The sequence below is a fragment of the Neofelis nebulosa genome, chromosome 10 (genome assembly GCF_028018385.1).
Source record: "Neofelis nebulosa isolate mNeoNeb1 chromosome 10, mNeoNeb1.pri, whole genome shotgun sequence".
NCBI classification, from domain to species: domain Eukaryota; kingdom Metazoa; phylum Chordata; class Mammalia; order Carnivora; family Felidae; genus Neofelis; species Neofelis nebulosa.
The window spans coordinates 6891277-6911859 of record NC_080791.1 but is presented as its reverse complement, the minus strand read 5'-3'; the positions used below and the strand labels follow the sequence as shown (position 1 = coordinate 6911859).

Genomic DNA, 20583 nt, shown 5'->3' with positions numbered 1-20583 from the left:
GTCGAGGTTAGAAGATCTGGGTTTCTGGGAGTCCACAGGCAGAAGTCAGTAATGCCTGGGGTTCTGTCAGCCCGGAAGCCCTGCTTGCTTATGATCACAGGGTTGCTCACCACCGGTAGACTGTCCTTTAACTGAGCGGGGGACCGAAGGGTCATGTCTCCAGCCCTGCTCCCGCATGCTTCTGGACTCCTGCTTTTCCTTGGAGAAGTACTCAGAGCTGACCTCCCTCTATCGTTCGAGAGCGTTGGGGTCTGAAGCAGACGAGGGACCAAAAACAATTGCAAATGCAAATGCAAAAGCCCTAAGAGACTCTCAACAATGAATTGCAGGAATCTACCCCCAAAACCAAGAGCACATTGCATACACCGCATGTTAGCCAACTTGACAATATATTATATTTAAGAAAAAGAATTGCAAATGCCTGGAGGTTGAAAACAGTAGAGCTAATTTGGAACTCTCAGGACGTGACAATCCAGTCTGAGGATTAATAGGTTATCTTTTGCTGGCCCTCTTGATTGCCGCTTGCATTTAACCATTTCACTACTCAGAAGCACACCCTTCTAAAAGGGTAAGACCTGGGAAAAGAAATGAAACTGAAGCCAGTGATTGTTGACTCCCGTTAATAACTTTTATAAAAATTCAGAGAGAGAGGGGCACCTGGGTGGCTCAGTCGGTTAAGCGTCCAACCGTCAGCTCAGGTCATGATCTCGCAGTTCGTGAGTTCGAGCCCGGCATCAGGCTCCGTGCTGTCAGCCTGCTTTGTTCTGTGTCTCCCTCTCTCTCTCTTCCCCTCCCCCACTTGCCCTCTCTCTCTCTCTCTCTCTCTCTCTCTCGAAAATAAATGGCACATTAAAAAAGGAAGTCAGAGAGAAAAAATAATGAAACTGTCTAAAGCAAAGGTTTTGTGTGACGTGTAGATTTCCATTACTTATTCATGGAAGTCTTATCTCCTTCACCTGCAAAAGGCTAGAAGTTGGCCATTGCTGCTGAGGCCATTGCTGCTCAGGTAATAAATTTCCCATCACTTGGTTAGCAGCCTGTCAGGAAGGGTACAGAGGGGATTCTGGTATTTTACAGGAGATTGTGCTACATTGTTAGATGACCTTCCACTTAAAGAAAGCTGCTATTTAAACGTTTTTTTAATGTTTACTTATTTTTGAGAGAGAGAAAGAGCGTGAGCGAGCAGGGGACGCCACCACAGAGCCTGATGTGGGGCTCAAACCCACGAACTGCAAGATCATGACCTGAGCCGAAACCAAGAGTCGGATGCTTAACTGACTGAGCCACCCGGCGCCCCAGAGAGCTGCTATTTAAACATTTTCATCAGCTTAACAGCAGCCAAGGTTCTCAGAAAAACGGAATTTTTAGAGCTAGAGAGAAGGTTAGAGATTTGTAGCTCAGAGTTTCTCCCAACCTCAGCACTACTGACATTTTGGACCGCGTCCTTCTCTGTTGCGGGGCCGTCGTGTGTTCAAACTCACAGGTAGGGAATGCCTATAGTTCTCCTCCACTCAAGTGTGACCATCAAAAATATCTCCAAAACATGCCAGTGTTCTCTGGGGAGCAGATCTCCCCCAGTGAGAGCCATCTCCTTATAGGTGAGGACACTGGGGTCAAAGTGGTCACCATTTCTGAGACAAAAGACAAAGACAGATAGCCTTGGCCACTTGATCACTCCTCGTCTCTGAACAGATTTTGGCTGGGCCTGATGTTAGGTGACACACCAGCTGTTTCCACCACCTCCCCCCCGCAACAACACACCGCCCGCGTACTCAGCACACCGGGCCAGCATGAGCTCCCCAAGGCCAGGACCATGTCTGCGCTCTTGTCTCTCCCCATGGCTTGGCACAATCTGAGCACTCAGAAATTGAAAGAAGAAATGAATGAGTGCTTCTAAGCTGCGGGTGCATTGGTGGATTTGGCCTTTGCCAGAAAACAGAGAACACATTCAGGAACACTCTGAAAAATTAATCTGTTGGCTTTGCCAAGGCGTTTGATAATATCACTGAGCTCAGGCTTCAGCTCCGACAGCTGTTGTACAGGTTTGGCCGCCCTAGGAAGTTCTCAGATAGTCTAAGGTTACTCTGTGACAGAGGTTTGTCTCATCATGTCAGGATTGAAGACAATATCAGTAGAGTGAATTGGGTTGAGTAAAAGCCCTCATTTTGCTTAGCCTCTTTTATGCACCGTGTTTGAGAATGTAACGGACATCCTAAAAGCCAGCATTTTCGGACTCTGGTGTCTAATTCTTTGGAACACTTTTCTAGTTCTTTTTTTAAAAAAGTTTTTTTTAACGTTCATTTATTTCTGAGACAGGGAGAGACAGAGCATGAGTGGGGGAGGGGCAGAGAGAGAGGGAGACACAGAACCCGAAGCAGGCTCCATGCTTCGAGCTGTCAGCACAGAGCCTGACGTGGGGCTCGAACCCACAAACCGTGAGATCGTGACCTGAGCAGAAGTCGGTTGCTGAACCGACTGAGCCACCCAGGCGCCCAACACTTTTCTAGTTCTTTAGACTATAAGCATTGGCAGGAATCCTCCAGGAAATCCTCTGTAGCCCCAGAAAAATAGCGATGACTAACAATGAGGACTCAGTAAGTGCTGGCCACCATTCGAAAGTGTTTTACAGCGATTAGTTCATAATCGTCAGCACCACCCAATGAGTGGGGGAGGGGTGCTGCTACTCTTATCATCATTCTTATTTCTTCATTTTACTAAGAAAGAAGCGAAGGTAGAGACAGGTTAAGTCACTTGTCTAAAGTTATGCCACTATTAAGAGGCAGAAGTAGGGTTTTGAACTGGGTGGAACTCATGTGTTTGACCATTAGGCTTTCTTCCTTTAGATGTGCTTTTCCGAGTCCTAATACTATACATATTTGGTGTCTCAATTTTTGTAATCTTTACTAGGAATCTCATACGTGTAATTTTCCACCTTGGTCTGCCATAAATCAGTCCCTAACTGCATGTACGTGGAGGGCATGGAATGCTTAAAGCAAGGTTTTTATCCACAGGGTTTATCAGCTAAATAAGGATCGTGTACGTGAGTAAAATACCCGTAAACAGCAACATAAAGAACAGGGTTAGGGGTCAGATCACATGAGTGTGAGTAGCCAGTGCCACCAGTTATTATTCATATGACTTAAGTAAGGCACTTATCCAGGATTCAGTGTTTCATCTGCAGAATGGGAATGATAATCCCTACCTCACTTGCAAATTTGTTCTAAGGATCTGATGAGAGAGGATATTTTGAAAGTATATTGAAAACGGAAGAAATGGGTGATTTTGCTCAAATATAAGATAGGTGGTATCGAGTGACTGTACAAAAATGGGTTGGAGAAGCAGGAAAAGGTATGGCAGGAAGAGAGGTGTTGGAATTCTGCTCAGTAAATACTAGCGAGTCACTTACACATGGATGCTATGCTGGGTGCACAGGATACAGAAGAGAATACTAGTTATTTTAGAAGGTGGTCCAACCTACAGGGTCCTAACCCATTTGTCTTCAAATGCTTGGTTTCTTGGATCAGGGCGGGGACTGAAATGTGTGGTAGGCAGGAAGGAGAGAGGTCTAGTGGTAAAGTAGAAGTGGAAAGAAGGTCAACACTTCAGTAGGATATCATGGGTATAATAATATGCACCATGATGGGTGTAAAACCACGATGGTAACTAATTCTTCCCAGGGAGAAGAGCTCGCAGAAACAGAGATGAGCTGGACACTGAAGGGCGCATTGCCATTTCCTGAGAGAACAGCGGAGAGGGCCGAGATAAGAGCAGAGACGTGGAGGTCTAGGATGAAGGGCACGACATTTTAGAGAACTGTGTGTAGTGAACTTGGAGCACAGGGCCCTTGAAGAGAGCTGGGGAGAGGAATGGCTGAAATTCAAGGTTGGAATAGCATTTCAACCCGATTTTGCTGCATGGAGGTGTTTTGAACCTCCTCGTCTAGGCTAGGATGGAAAATAGGCTTCATCTGTTATGGCAACTTCGTGGCGCGGAACATGGTTCGGAGGAGGGTTCTGAGTCCAAGATGGAGTCCTGACTGAGGATCTGTGTGTGCTCTGGGCCCCAGAGGGATTTACCTCCATTCTAGGTAAGAGGAAACCTCTTCCCAGCGGCCTCAGAAGATGCTTCTAGCTAGGATAGGGTGTGCTAATAAACCAATATAACAGTAAAGACAGGTGATTCGGCCTGGGCTCTGGAATCTCACGGACTGGGAAGAAATCCTTCCCTCCACCAGTGTGACCTGAATCAATTGACCTGACCTCTTGAAACCTCTTTTTTCTCAAAGTGGTCGTAATAATAGTACCAACTTCATCGGGTGGTTGAGATAATGAAAGAAGGTAACCTGTATAAAATGCTAGGCACATTGCCTAGACCATCCAGCTGCTGCTGCTGCTGCTAATAAAAACTAATTATGATACTACTCACATACAGCTCAAATAAAAGGGATCTATAGAGCAGTAATAGTGTTCAGTCTTCTCTGTGTTTGGTACCTACCGTTGCCTAGCATGACTTTTTTCTTTCTAACATTAGAGACAGAGAGAAAGACGGAGAGAGAGAAAATGCATATGAATCCCAAGCAGGCTGCATGCTCAGCGAAGAGCCTGATGTGGGGCTTGATCCCATGACCCTGGGATCGTGACCTGAGCCAAAATCAAGAGTCGAGCTCAACCAACTGAGCCGCCCCTAGGAGTGACTTTTTAAACCATTTTGTCACTGGAAAAAATACCCTTGCAGAGTTAAAATTGAGTGTAAACAAACTCTCTGTATTTTCTCTTAGTCATATAATTTGTACCTCTATGTAGGGGAAACATCCTTAACATGTTGGACGAGTAGTGTTGGTCTTGACGCAGAGGATTCGGGCAGACGTATGACCGAAGGCAGTTATATTCAGGGTCTCTAGTGGGCGATAATCCCTCCCATCTTTGAAAGGTTCATTTTCGGGGCGCCTGGGTGGCGCAGTCGGTTGAGCGTCCGACTTCAGCCAGGTCACGATCTCGCGGTCCGTGAGTTCGAGCCCCGCGTCGGGCTCTGGGCTGATGGCCCAGAGCCTGGAGCCTGCTTCCGATTCTGTGTCTCCCTCTCTCTCTGCTCCTCCCCCGTTCATGCTCTGTCTCTCTCTCTGTCTCAAAAATAAAAAATAAACGTTTAAAAAAAAAAAAAAAAAAAAAAAAAAAAAAAAGAAAGGTTCATTTTCGCCTGAGCCCTCAGTCCAAGTATTTTTCACTTATGTATGAATTTGCATTATAAAAGGCATATGATCCAGGGGGCCAAAAGGAAGGTATTCTGGTCTAGATAGAGGAAATCTGGAGTGTGTTTGGATGTTAAAAATGGTTGAGAGACACTGATGCCGGCCATTCTCTTAATCAGATGCATGTAGTCCACACAAATGATTAGTTTCTGGTTACATTACCTCCAAATGGGATCTTACTGTAGTTTTGTTTTGCCTCTAATATTTGTTTACTTCTGAATTTTATATTAGTGTGTTAAGTTATATCCAATGATCTACATCCTAAGTTATCACAGGATTGTTTCTCTGTTATTCATAAATCTCTGTGTATATTCCATTACACATAGAACCGAAAATCACAAGTCAGTGAAATTGGGGCGGGGCTCCTACAAGACATAATGACTTAGATCTTGAGGAAGAAACTAGCAGGAATAAAAATACTGGATTGTGAGGAATATAGAAATCAGGAGAACCTGGGGTTTGGAATTGGACAGACCTGTGATAGAGAAGTAAAAAAGCTGGAGCTTTGGAAAAGTTAGAGATTGGTCTTGGGCATTCAAGGGAAATGAAACATAATGGCAAACACCAAATGGAAAGAGAAAACTTGGGGGGAAGAGGCACCCAAGCAGCAAGGACTGGGGAGCAGAGTGAGCTGACCACAGTGGCTGAATGGAAAGTGCTGGCCTTGTTCAGGGACGGGTGCAGAAGGAGTTACAGACGGAGTCCTCGGAGGTGGCGAAGAGATGGTGTGACAGAGGAAATGCAAATGGTGTTTTGGCAAAAGAAGGTGAAGCTGTGGGAGGGGGTAATCCCCCAAGGTCAGGGAGACAAATTAAGCTTGAATGTAGGGTAGTGATGGATTTGGAGAAATCAAGATAGGGGGCGCCTGGGTGGCTCGGTCAGTTAAGCGTCTGACTTCCGCTCAGGTCATGATGTCATGGTGAGTTCGAGCCCTGCGTCGGGCTCTGTGCTGACAGCTCAGAGCCTGGAGCCTGCTTTGGATTCTGTGTCCCCCTCTCTCTCTGCCCTTACCCCACACTCGTTCTCTCCCTCTCTCTCTCTCAAAAATAAGTAAAAATTTAAAAAATTAAAATATATCAAGATAAACAGTTGCTGTAAAGAAAGGAAAACATCATTAGCTCTACATCGTCCTCCTAAACCCTGTAAAACCAGCAATGGTGTTTCAGAAAAAACCCAACCATTTATAAGGTCATACTTTGTAGCGCCTTTGATTCAGAGCACCGTTAATCAGTTCCTTATGTCTGTCCGGGAGGTTCTGCCATTCTGCATGAACGCTATGGATAGAAATACTTTTTGTTTTCCTCTAAATGCAAGTTCACAAATCTTAAGGTCCACTACAAGCTTCAGGTAGCCAGCTCTTGACAGACCTGAGGACGGTGTTAAATCGAAAATTCCAGCCACTGGGGCCATGAAGACCACACTCCCAATTCAAGAGGTCGATTTCTTCACTGTTTTCCAGGACGCTCCCTAAGATTTGTGTGGTGCTGTGTAAGTTTGTAGGAGTGTTTGGCAGACAGACGCTCAATAATTGCTTGCAGACTCATACTAAAAACCATTAGTGTAGGTACAGAGAAGTTTGTGATCACTTGCAAATGACAGAAACAATGAAACACTGTACGTTGAGAAAGCAGTGTTAGAAAAATTGATGTGTGGTCCTTAGACTTTACGTTTTGGGAAATTTTTGCGGAGACACGTGAGTGTTCTGGCTAGGGAAGGTCCACAAATAATCTTGCATTTTCTGTTTTAAAATTAGCAGGCCAAAATATACAGTTCACCTGTGGAAAATCAACCGGTTGACAGTGTCTTTGTCCCCGGGCGAGCAGGCATGAGGGAGGGAAGTGGTATGCCTCCCTGGGATGCTTCACAGCTGGAAAACGAGTTTTTCCAAGGTAAGTCTATGCCTTGAACTGCCTTGGGACTCCCTGCGCTAAAGCAAATAGTGATTACAGTTTGTATTAAAATGCTCGAAACATATCATACCCTGTACTTTATTTTTGAAATCCTTTTATTTACCTTATCTGAAGAGGAGGCCGTTATGCTATTTATTGTATTGCTTTATGTTTATTGATTTATTTTCGAGAGACAGAGCGAGAGTAGGGAAGGAGCAGAGAGAGCGAGGGAGACAGAGAATCCCAAGCAGGCTGTGTGCTGACAGGACAGGGCCCATTGTGGGGCTCAGTCTCACAAACCGTGAGATCATGACCTGAGCCAAAATCAAGAGTGGGATGCTCAACCAACGGAGCCACCCAGGTATACCTGTTATGTGCTATTAACACAAATATTAAAGAATCTTATATTTGAATATAATCTAAACAAATATGCCCAGACCAAGGCTGATAAATCTGTGGAGTGAGAGTAATGTTTAATATTAACCTCCGGTAAAAGGAAATGCCTTTTTAGGAAATATGTCTATAAAGTACTGTTCCTAACAGACGTTTATTGTTCCCAATCAGTACCTAAAGGCACAGTGGTGAAATCTGTTGTTGAACAATTAGTCTTGTACAACAGATGACAATAAAGACTGAAACAGATTCCAAAAGTAACTACATGCACATGAATGTTATTATTATATAAGCATAGCTCCTTTTTTAAAAATGTTTTTAATGTTTATTATTTATTTTTGAGAAAGAGAGAGAGAGGGAGAGAGCGTGAGCAGGGGAGGGGCAGAGAGAGAGGGAGACATAGAATCTGAAGCAGGCTCCAGTCTCTGCACAGAGCCCAATGCAGGGCTTGAACTCATGAACCATGAGACCATGACCTGAGCCAAGGTCAGACGCTTCACAGACTGAACCACCCAGGTGCCCCAAGCATGGCTTCTCTTTGCATAAGTTATTCGGTATCAAAAATAAGGCTGGGCATCTAAAAGTGAACTCTGAAGTCATTCACCAGCTTCACCCCGAGGAACTAAATCCGATTGGCAAAGACAAGGGCACTGTAGTTGGGACAGGTGGGGTGGTCAGTGAGGGATGTCCAGCTAGGGGGTCAGCCTTTCAGTAAGATGGCTCCTGGCAGAGAACTTGCTTCAGAGAAAAGAAGCCCAGAGGAAAATCTCTGTTCCAAAACACAGCTTTCGCTAGTACAGGAGAGCTACTGTTTACAAAATGAAAAAAAATGATTTGTCTTCTCTAAAAATAAAGAGGAAACACAGATTTTTTTTTTTTACCTCAAGAGTAATGAATAAAACAGCACTACTTGGGATTATAAGTGGCTTTGAACAATTTAGAAGCTTTCTCTGGGGATGTTAAGAGGTGTTATAACTGGGGAGGATTCCAGGTGATTTCACCTCTTTTGTTATACTTTCCTCTATTTTCTGTTATTACCATATATATGTTGCCCTTGTAGGCAGCAAAAGACTTTAAGGGGAAAAAAACTACGAACAGCTGGAAACAGAGACCAGAAATCAGAGATTTTATTACAATTTGTTTTAAAGACGGATTTTTACTCATTACATAGTTTTGTTTCCTTTTTGCCTCACCTTACGGTTTGGCACTGTTTGATTTTTGTGTGTGTAGATATATGGAATTATTTCAGAGACTGGAGATAATTTTCTTCCTTCATTTTTTTATTTCAGGATGATTCCCTGAAGAATTCCTTAGTTATAGATCTTTAATGCTCAAGATTAGTTCTTCTGCTGGCTGTGCATACTTAAATAGCACCAGCTTACAAATAAAATAGGGTGGGGAAAATCCAGAACATCAAAACTCTCTTCAGTACCTGCCTTAACCTAGTTGACATGTCCGCAGATACATCCCACATATGTTCACAAATACTGACTCTGTCACTGCAGAGTTAAAAATCAGAATTTTTAAATGATTATTTATTTACTTTTGAGGTGGGAGGGACAGAGAGAGAGACACAAAGAATCCAAAGCAGGCTCCAGGCTCTGAGCTGTCAGCACAGATCCCGACGCGGAGCTCGAGCCCACAAACCATGAGATCATGACCTGAGCCGAAGTCAGATGCTTAACCGACTGAGCCACCCAGGTGCCCCCAAATCAAAATTTTTTTTTTTTTTCAACATTTTTTATTTATTTTTGGGACAGAGAGAGACAGAGCATGAACGGGGGAGGGCCAGAGAGAGAGGGAGACACAGAATCAGAAACAGGCTCCAGGCTCCGAGCCATCAGCCCAGAGCCTGACGCGGGGCTCGAACTCACGGACCGCGAGATCGTGACCTGGCTGAAGTCGGACGCTTAACCGACTACGCCACCCAGGCGCCCCCCCAAATCAAATTTTTTAATGACAAATAATTTTAAATAACCAAGGAGAGAATGTATCATTTTATGTAACAGAGGAAGAAAGGTATGACTTCTCCAGCAGCTTAAATAATCCCATAACTTATTTCTCAGACAACTTTTGATTCTCATTAATGAACATTTCTTCAATAAACACATAATCTATGTGTTTGTATTTATTGGAACATGAATGTGGTAAAGTATATCCACTATAGGATGGCCCTTAGGGAATCTTGAGACCTTAAAAGATTATGGTTCTATTTAAATTCTGAGAGGTTTTTATTGAGGAAAAGAGGTCAAATATGATTAAATAAACACAATTCAAAGACACAGAACCTGTGGTCCTTGTAAGCATGATCTCTGGGGCTCGGATTGCCCTAGGTCCTCTGTATTATGAAGAGGTCACTGAACTCTGACATGGACACCGCCCTCTGACCTTGCCATTGAGAGAAACAGGAGCAAACATTGCTTAACGGCAGCGACTTCAAATCCTTGTAACATTATGAGCTTATAGTGAAATCATCTTTATAGTTCACTGAAAGAAAGAATGAAAAGCGAGCTTTTATGGCACAGGCGCTGCATTGTGCAGACCCAGGAGACTGCCTGGATCCACTTACTAGCTGTGCGTCCCCAGCAACTGAATCTGTTCATGCCTCAGTTTCCTCATTTATAAGACAAGCACAGTAATAGTACCAATCTTATAAGGTTATGTGAGGATTTAATGAGTTAATAAATTAAGTGTTTAGAACTGGACCTGACACATAGAAAGTACAATATTATAGGGGTGATAATGGGTCTCAATTTTTCTAGGAAAAAAACAATCGACCATGAGCATATCATTTAACAATATTGTATAGAACTCTAAATTTTATATGTTGCTCAAATCCATCCAAATAAGAATGTTTATAAATTTTTTTAATTTTTATTTATTTATGTACGTATTTATTTATTTAGAGAGCTAGAGCATGAGTGGGGGGAGGGGCAGAGAGAAGGGAGACACAGAATTGGAAGCAGGGTCCAGGCTCTGAGCCGTCAGCACAGTGCCCGACGTGGGGCTGGAACTCACAAACTGTGAGATCATGACTTCAGCCAAAGTCGGATGCTTAACCGACTGAGCCACCCGGGTGCTCCTATAAATTTTATAAAGTGTGTTTATAAATTACATGCTTAAGCTTTTGGTAGTAGTGCCATTTGCTTAACAGTACAACTAAGAAATCACGCGTTATTTATAGACTCTCATTTTTATTGCAATCCTCTGAGGTAAGCATGGTGGGAAATATCTTAGCTACCCTAGTGACACAAAAGATGAGCTAAAAAGTAAAAACACCACAATTAAAATGTTGTGGTTAGAAAACAAAAATGTAGCTTTATGTTCTTAAGGCATCGTGGAAGGTTAGTTTTGAAAAAGTATGATTTGGAAAAGCGTGAAAAAAGAAACTTCTACAACAACCTTGTAAAAGTCACAGTCTCTTAAAAACATAATCTAAATTAATGTCACCACATTTATATAAAGAGTCTCCTGGGTGGCTCAGTCGGGTGAGCATCCAATTTTGGCTTGGGTCATGATCTCATGGTTCATGGGTTCGAGCCCCACGTCGGGCTCTGTACTGACAGCTCGCAGCCTGGAGCCTGCTTCAGATTCGGTGTCTTCCTCTCTCTCTCTCTGCCTCTCCCCTACTCATGCTCTCTCTGTCTCTCAAAAATAAACATTAAAAAAATTTTTTTAAATAATAAATGATTTTATTTCTTGAAGAAGGACCTCAAAAACTCATTATTATTAGACTGTAAAATCTCATACAAAACAAAACAAAACAAAACAAAACCTGACTCATATTCTCCTTTCAGTTTTAGACGACTTGGATAATAAACTGGCTCAGGAACAATGTCCAAGCTCGGGGAATACCACAGCACCTCTCAACTATGGATCAAGAGCACAGTGCAGTCATTTTTACTCCAGGGGGAACACGCACGGAAATATCACGGGAAGGTACCAAAAACACCATAATGGAGCTTCTAATATGTCTATCTATGACATCCTAAGACCAGGAACCCCTAGGGAAGGTTTTAAAACCTTTTCTCCTAGAACAAAAACAATTTATGATATGTACAGGACAAGGGAGCCCAGACTCTCAAAAGAAGATTACGTGCAAAAGAGTAGTTTCGGTAGTACTTCTCTGTGTTTCGACAGCAGGCAGCCATCAACTTCACCGGCTACAATATATTTCACAACAAGAAGCTTACATTTTCCAACAATAACTCAGAACAAGAGTGGGTTTATACCACCAAGACACCAGCAGAGCCCCAAGAGAACTCCTTTATCATCCATTATATGGAATAGATCAGATTCTTCCGGAGGTAGGCAGAGCCAGGAAGAATTCCTGGGGGCACCTTCACCGATGGAGATTGACTCTGCTGACCAGTATGTGTATCCCAGGTGTTTTCAGGAGAATAGGAGATACGAATTCTACCGTTCGCAGAGTGTTTACCAAGGTGTCCATTTAGACGCCTGCATGGATAATGCAATGAGTCCTGACCCATTTGAGAACTCAGAAAATATGCCATTCTACCATCAAGAACACCCATTTGCTAGATCTTTCTCTAGCAGTACCTTTGGACGAAACAGGGAACAGAGATTTAAACAAAGTCCTCTTTGGGGCCAACACGAAGAACATTCGTTCTGGTCTGACTTCCCTCAAAGTAGGCATCCATTCACTTCTCACAGAGACTCCGAAATGATATCCATGGAAGTGTCAGCTGGTCACAGCCATAGCATTCACTCTCAACACTGGGGATCATTTTCTCCTGGTTACAAAACAAATATTTTCAGAGATCATGAAGAGCCACATCTCTGGCAGTTTGACTCTCAGACAACCACACTGGAGAGCACGGAGGTGTCGCGAGGCAACGAGAGCCAGACGACTCATTTCAGCATGCCGAACGTTTGCCCTGGGACGGGTCCCAGCTATCACAGCACGTCTGGCAGGTCAGTATGCCAACAGGGCGGTCCTCCTACAGAAGTACGCCTGGACAAAGAACCTTGCTCGTTTGGAAAGACTCAGACGACTCTAGCATCCTCATTGAACACCTCCTTCCCCCCGATTCCCGATGACAGAGGGAACCCTCAGAGGCCGAGCCTTCAGGATCCCACAGTTGCTGTGCACAAAATTAAGCCTGCCTCTCTGCCAACAGAAAGCTATACGGAAGTCACTGTGACCAAGAGCGATTCGGTCGATTCTCCACCTCTTACTGAACGCCCACCCAGTATCTTGGTCACACAGGTGACTAAGGAGAAAGTCTTGAAGGAATCTCTTCGGGAAGAAGACAAACAACTACACAAGATGGACCGGACACACATGACAAGTGAAGTCCCCCAACCGGTCTCACAGACAGTAACCTCTAACCATGCCTCTGATGTTCAAAATCCCCTCTCCCAGGACTCAGCCGAGGGCAAAGGGTTTGCTTTTAATGCATCTACCACAGTAAGTTCAAAGAGGTCACCTGGAGTCATTTCCAGGAAAGAGAGCCCCAAAATTCATATATCACACAGAGAGCGTTCCAGTGAACTTAAAAAAGATAAGAATCACACGGGGGACAGAAAACTTGGCTCAGCAACTTCCCTTGCTTTCGTTCAGGAACGCACAACAGCGTCTTGGCCCAGCCCAGATCAAGGTTGTCACCAGGAAGTAAGAGCAAGTACTGAAGCTATTTCAGGCATTATTAAAAATAACCACTGGAGCTCTGGACCTGCTGATGGTCAAAAGGCACAGTCTGCAGAAAAGCCTGCTATTTCAGATACCAAGGAAGAACAAGGTACCACAAGTCCTTCCACCAACTGTAGCAAACCAGCTGCTCGTCGTAAGATCCCACGCGATTCTTCAGATCTGTCATCGGGTATACTACCTGGCTCCTCACCATCGAATAATTCTTTCCTTGACACTCCGGCGATTCCTTCAACAACAGTGTTCTCCAGGAAAAGTCCTTCGGGCAAGGATCCATCTCCGGGAGAAAGAGCACAAAAGGACAATGATAGCAAGGACCAAAGTGATCAGTTTGCCCTAAGCCCCTCAGAAAACCCAAAGCGTAACGATGAGTGTGTACTTGTACACAATGAGGCAGTTGATGTTGCCAAATGGCGTTCTCACTCTCCTTTCAAGGATGGGAAAGGAAAAGGAAAAGTAAGGCGACGCATAGCCTCTCTGGAGAAGTTAAGCCAAATGGAAAGGAGATCAGCACCCACCAGTGATAACAGTAGCTCAGTGGAGATGAATCAAAGCAATTCCAAGCCTCCTGAAGTTCACACGACTTCCTGCACCTCACCAATGAAATCAGCCAGATTTCTCATCAATAACAGGAAGTCGGAAAGTAAGATAATGGCTTCTCCGTGTAGGAATGAACCACTTCCATTCCAAGTCAAAAATAATGTGGAACACCCAGCAGGGAAGTATACATTGAACAAATTCGGTCCCACTTCTTCTGAGTCAGAAAGCAAATGTTCCAAAGCAGTGTCAGACTCGGTCCCAGTAGCACCTGAAGCCACAGAGAAGGTGACAAACCTGAAAAACATTGGGTTTGCTTCTGTTAGAAAAGGACCACTTCCGTTCCTCATCAAGAGGGCCGTGTCATGTCCCTCAGGGGTACCAGATGCCTCAGATGGGAGAGACAAAAGAGAAGAATGCTTGGTCTCAAACACAGATGATTCTGCTGTAACACTAAAACCTTGGGAGGCGATCATTAGCCCTCTGGAAAATAATTCACCTGTCAGCGACTTGTCTTGGCCAAAAAGACACCACCAAAAGGAATACTTTCCAGAATGCACTGAAAAGGATGGTAAAATTGCTGCCTCCGGGACAGGCCTATTTTCCCTTTCAAATGAAGACCCTCTGCCTTTCTCTTCAGACGCGTCAAGAAAAGAAAGTGGGAAAACGTTACGTAAATTTAAGACCACTAGTACGTTTTCTGTTTCTGGCGATGAAGATAATGTAAAATGTCTTGAGGTGGTTTCAGTATATTACACTCTACCAAGGAAATACAGCAAAAAATTCTCTAACATTCTTGAAAAGTATACACGATATATCGATTCACTTACGGAATCAACTAAAGTGGAGACTGAAACCTTTCCCAATGCTTTTGAGAAAGAAAAGCTAAATTATTCTACCCAAGAGCAGTCAGGAACACCTTCATCTGAAGGTCTAAAGATGCTGGTCACCTCTGCTCAGGAGAAGACCCACTGTCTTTCTCACACCGGTGAAAATATGACCGTTTCACAATTACCAAGCCTTTGGCCCTCAGAACCAACATTACAGGAAGTGGATTCTACTGAGGCACGTGTTTCTCTTCATAAACGAGAATCTAAAACTGGAGGGATTTCCCCAGATAACTTCGCTAAAACACCCCTAGGTGATTCAGAGAGCAGAAAAGAGAGAGGGAAAAGATCACAAAGCGAAACTCTGCCTCCTTCATCAATGCTTCAGGAAAAAAAAGTTACAGAAGAGAAAGCTGAAAAGTGTCAGCAATCCAGTAAATCGGGCAACAGTGGTCCTTCTAATCTCCCAGCCCATTCAGAAGAGAATGTTGGAAGTTCCCAAAATGGAAGAAGTTCCGGGGAATGTGTAGGTACTAGGATAGCCATCACAGCTCCTGGAACTGGAGAAGGCCTTCCGAGAGAGATCGCGGACGGCAGTTCCAATGGATTGCAGCCTAGTCAAGTAAGAGGGGAAATTGGAACAGATTTCCAAAAAGAGACTAGTAAACCACTTTCTGACTTGGAAAGCCAAGTCTTTGCTCTTACTCCAGCTTTGCATAAACTACAGCTTTTTGAAGGGACTTGTTCAGGTGAACCAGATTTAGACAGTTTGCAGTCTGAACCCAGTGAGCTACCTCCAAGGAGTCAGGAGATAAGCATGACAGAGAACAGCAAGGCTGAAGATGAAATGCTAAAGTTGGCATGGGATCAACCTTCATTTCCTGGAGGAAACAGTAAACAGAAAACCAGCTTGGATGACCCAGAAAAAGGGAAAAACAGATCCGTAGTTAAACACAGATTGGCAGCCATGTCCAAAGCAAGCAGAAAATTTCCAGCTAAAGATTTAAGCCCCAGAAGACACGTAGCTACTATCTTCCCCCAAAGTGGGAACAGTTCTGGCTTTGGCAGCTTATCTCTTGGCACGGCCGAGTGCAACCTGCCGTCCCCTGAGCCTACTCCAAAGTCCATAGAGTCCAGAAATGAAAGCAGGTTGAGTTGCGATATAACGGATGTGGAAAAGTCAGAGAACTCTCTCCAGGTTCCTGTAATACCCAGTAGAGAAGCTTCCACACACTTAAGCAATCCGAAGTCTAACAGCATTTCACAGCTACAGCAGAATGGGTCTAAAAATATCTCAGAATCATCACCAAAGTATGAGAAGTCTAAAGATGTAACAGCAGCTCAGACTTTGGAAAGAGAGTCCAGAACTTTGGCCCAACCCACATTCCCCAACCTCGGGGAAGCAGACTTCTCTGACCATCAGAGAAGAATAAACCCTCCTTTTCCTTTGGAGCCTACAGAGAAATCTAGAGTAAGCATTCCATTGGCCAGTTATCAGCAACAACAAAGAAGTGCTTCATCTCTGGAGTGGGGACCTGAACTGCACCCCTATCGTTCAAACAGTTTAAAAAGCATCAATGTGCACGGTGATCTGGTACGCAAAAGTCATCCTCCAAAGGTCAGGGGGCGCCATTTTTCTGAGAGCACTTCTATTGACAATGCCCTGAGTGAACTGACCCTTGGGGATGAATTCTCTGGCAACAGCGGATACAGTCGAAGATTCAAATCCTTTTCTGAGCTTTCCTCCTGTGATGGAAATGAAAACCGGATTTTGGGTGGCGGCAGAACAAAAATGGGGCCCAAGTTTGCAACATCTATATCTAGACCTATTGACTATGGAATTTTTGGGAAAGAACAACAGTTGGCTTTCTTGGAGAATGTAAAGAGGTCACTCACACAAGGGAGATTATGGAAACCAAGTTTTCTTAAGAACCCCGGCTTCCTGAAAGATGATGTAATTAACCATCCTCAGCCAACAGAGCTACCAAGCTCAGATTCTCCTAGCGGCCAGATTCCGGAAGATGCCTTATCTCCAGGCGCACCACTTTGTATCTATGAAAAGACTCCAGTAGACTCAGATTGTGACACGGACACAACCACGGATGACGAATACTATCTGGATGAAAATGACAAAGAGTCAGAACTGTGAGGCTTCTTCAGTAACATGCATATAACCTTTCCACCAAAAGTTTGTAATGGAAATCAAGTGTACATGTGTATGCCCTTGAGAAGGACACATATAAAAAAGATCTAGTGTGGGCAGCACCTGCTCTGAAACTACCCAGATTCTCTTTTTTTCCCCCCACTCTATAATATATAAACATATATAAGCATTATATGCTTCCTAAATTCTAGAACAAATGAATTCTTGTTTTGGGGGGGGGGGGTTCTCTGCCGTTTTCTACATATATATATATTCTTAGCCTTTCTCCCCTCCCTCCACTTCATCTCTAATTCACTATCCAATTTTGGCTTTCTGCTTTACTTTCTCCCTAACTTTTTTTTACACCTTTCACTGTCATTTATAACCCTAGTGTCCCAGGCGTACACAAAACTTATTAATTACCCAGAACAACCAGAAAATTCTGTATGGCCTCTTCCAATCCATGCCCTATATTCAGGACATTAAAAAACATGTAGGGATTATGACAATGGAGTAAATATTATCATCCTGTTTGACTCATCAGCATTTAGAAGGATTAGGGTTTTTTTTTCTTTCTTTCAAACAAAGATAAGGAAATTTTCACAAGGGCATGGTGTTATATCCATAGTGAAGCCAGGGAGCAGATGTTTGATGTATTTGTTGAGGTTACAGAAGAGGAGCTGAATCCCTTTCAAACCAAAAAATATGAGTACTCCTGGCAATACCTTTGAAGACATTGGTATGGTCTGGATGACTTGTTAAGGACTGAATTAAAAAAAAAAATTTTTTTTAATATTTATTTATTTTTGAGAGAGAGAGTGCAAGCGGGGGAGGGGCAGAGAGAGAGAGACAAAGAATCTGAAGCAGGCTCCAGGCTCTGAGCTGTCAGCCCAGAGCCCGATGCAGGGCTCCACCTTAGGAACCATGAGATCACTGCCTGAGCCGAAGTTGGACGCTTAACCCACTGAGCCATCCAGGCATCCCTAAGGGCTGAATTTTAATCTAGTCGATGAGACTCAGACTAGGCAACATGCTGGTGCAGAAGGTGGCTTGGCCACAGACTGTGCTTAGGAAGGGAGCATGACTGGGCCTGCAGGTACGTGGACGTCTGTCATGAGACTGGCTTATCCTCACTGCAGCTTTCTCCTCAGCTGGTTTTTCTCATTTCTCCAGGACAATCCGTTTCTCTATTTTTATTTGCAGGATAGAACACTTTTTTTTTTTTTCTGTGCATGTTCTTGTCATGAATATCCAGCGGGAGCACTGGCCAAGCCCCTCAAATGCTGCTGAGTCAGATCAGACGCCCTGGGATTCAGTCTTCTTTGCAGGATCATTTACCAAACCCATGGGGAATTATAAGGCAGAACTTTTAAGGGCTTGTCGCTAGGATTCTCTCAATAATTTATCTAGGCTAAATACATCTCATACTGATAACTTGATTTCTAACTCTTTAGTTGCCAGGCAGAACTTCTGGAACTTTCTCTCCTAACAGGATCAATACCAGTAGATGGCAGTGAAGATAATTGACTAGAACTACAGAAAGCAATGCCATCTGGGATTTTCATACTATGAGGGTCAGTGGGAGTGTTTTTCATTTTGATTGGTTTATATTTGCTTCCTGGCCTAACTTTATTCTCCATTTTTCTCACCTAGTCTGTTTCATCCATGTAAATTAAGGATAATGGTAGTGCTGGTGAAGGAAACCGAGATCTGGAACTGATAGAAATGCAAGAAAGAACTATATTATTATTATCCTCGTAACCATTGCTTTGCCCGGAAGCAACATGCCACAGCTGTTTACATCATTTCCGGGACTCTCAAAACCAGTAAACATGTGGTAACTAACATGAAAGCTATTCCCTGAATCTGTAAATTGTTTTAAAGTCCAGGCTCCCACCAATACCAAGCTCAAAGAGACTAATCGTAGCATTTTAAGTCAACTGTTCTGAATATTTGAATTTGTATGGTAAAGAGCAAATAACATTCCATCCCTTTTTTTTTTATGTTTGTAAATTCTGCCTTTCCCCTTTTTGTATTTATCTGATTATTTAAGTGAAATTTTCATAAGCCATGACTTAAGTTTTCCATGTAATTTTTAAGATATTCAGAGTTAATATTTTAATATTAAGCTTCTCAGTTTTTGAAAAATGATCGGCTTGCAAGTTCTATTTCAGTAAATACTCTGAGTTTACATGTATGTTACAAAAGGTGAAATGAAGTTAGCTTATTTTTCACTGAGTTTAGGCTATAGCAACCGTCAGTTAAGGTGAGGATGAACAGCTACCCCGACGTCCTACTTCTCTGCACTAGAATCTACTATTTGAATTCGAAGGTAATTAATTGATGACCACTATTGCCCTATTTGCCTGTTGGTCTGGCTCAAGAATCAAGAAATCCGAAAGTTCACACAAATAGCACCTTCTGGAGTTTTATACTTTTATAAAAATGCTTCGTTAAAGAAGTACAGCCAATTTCTATGTATTTTAACATACAGACTGCTGCTTTTTAATATTCATTTTTGGTATAGCTATAGTAATTTATAATCGTCATTTTTATACCCCTGACTTGTTTTCTCAAGGATACAATCATTATTAAAATAAACATTCACGTAAATGGAGGAGTAAATCATGAGGGAATCTGTTCTAAGAAGTACCTTTAAATTATTAACTTGTTTAGATAATGTACTTCAACTGTACCCTGTAAAGTTTATGTAAAATAGGGCTTCATGAGGTTGTTTCCATTTTTAGAGACCTCCTTCTAAATGATTTACCCCTTTACGTTGTAAATACAATGATGCTTATCAAACTCCCAGCTGCTACTAACAAGGTTTTGACTGGTAGAAAGTGAATAAAAGCAACTTTGCATAGAAGGTAAACGGGTGCCTGTACTAAAGTAGAGAAACTCGCACCTCCATAAGAGCACTATTCTCTGCCGAATGCTAGAAGGTTGAAGTGGACTTATTGCTAAGTTTACTGTTAACAGTAGTGATAATGCTTTAGAATATCCCGTTTAAATGTGCGGGGTAAATATGTACATATGTTACTTTCCAAGCAAGTTTGTGAATGTATTACCACTTAGGGGCTCTCTGTGATTGGCACACCTGTGTTTCTGAAGCAAGCAAGCCTTAAGCACTTTTATTAAAATGTTAAAATGTCAAAGAATCCTTTTATGTATCTGTTCTCAATCGTTTTCTCTAGACATGAAAAGTGTTAACAAGACAAGGTGCAGATTTAAAACAATGCCTGTGTTGAAATAAATGATTTAAACAGATGCACCTTTTGACTTGTTTTTTGTTTTTTGTTTTTTTTTTTATTCCCAGCCTCAAATGATTATTTTTTAAGTGTGAAAGTTTCAGGAAAAATTCTAAAAAGGTGGCAGGGGTAGAAGGGGGGTGCCAGATGCATTCAAACAAATCTCTCTGGTTGTTGAATGAGATCAGCCTTATATGGAGTTTTAAAAACACATTGACTTCTCTTTTTCATTCATCTGCAAAAGCAATCAACCAACACAGGGAGATCAGTCTATCTGGTTGCAGACCAGGGGAGGAATGAAGAAAGTCTGGCATCTCTGTCTGAGAGGAAGAGGGAGCTCCATGGAGTTGGGTTATCCATTGCCCAGTAGCATTGGTGAAAACTGAACAGTTCTTTCCAGTTGAAATATAAGACACGCAACATTAACAAATCAATAGATTTGTACTCATCTTGTGTCTTTTCTAGAAAAGCAACTGAAAGGCTCTTTCTCTACCAAGGACAGCAGAGTGTTGTCATCTTGAATACGTGCGGTGTCTTATTAAAATTTACCACAGTACATTGGTTCAGCCAGGATTTTTAGTTGCAGACAACATAATCCTCTTGAGATTGGCTCAGAGAAAAAAG

At 42.9% G+C, this 20583-nt stretch overlaps 1 protein-coding gene across 6 annotated transcripts in view; it reads left to right on the top strand.

The window, feature by feature from the left end:
• Positions 1–19984, top strand: part of EXPH5 (exophilin 5) — an 80781-nt gene extending 60797 nt beyond the window's left edge. For 4 of the 6 annotated variants that reach the window (XM_058686672.1, XM_058686674.1, XM_058686675.1 and 1 more), the window contains 2 exons: positions 7002–7137; positions 11328–19984. In XM_058686672.1, the coding sequence (XP_058542655.1) occupies positions 7002–7137; positions 11328–16714 (5523 nt within the window). In that variant the 3' untranslated portion in view covers positions 16715–19984. The remainder of the gene's footprint in view (positions 1–7001; positions 7138–11327) is intronic. The other 2 variants (XM_058686673.1, XM_058686678.1) reach the window with 1 other exon arrangement.
• The last annotated feature ends 599 nt before the right edge of the window (positions 19985–20583 follow it).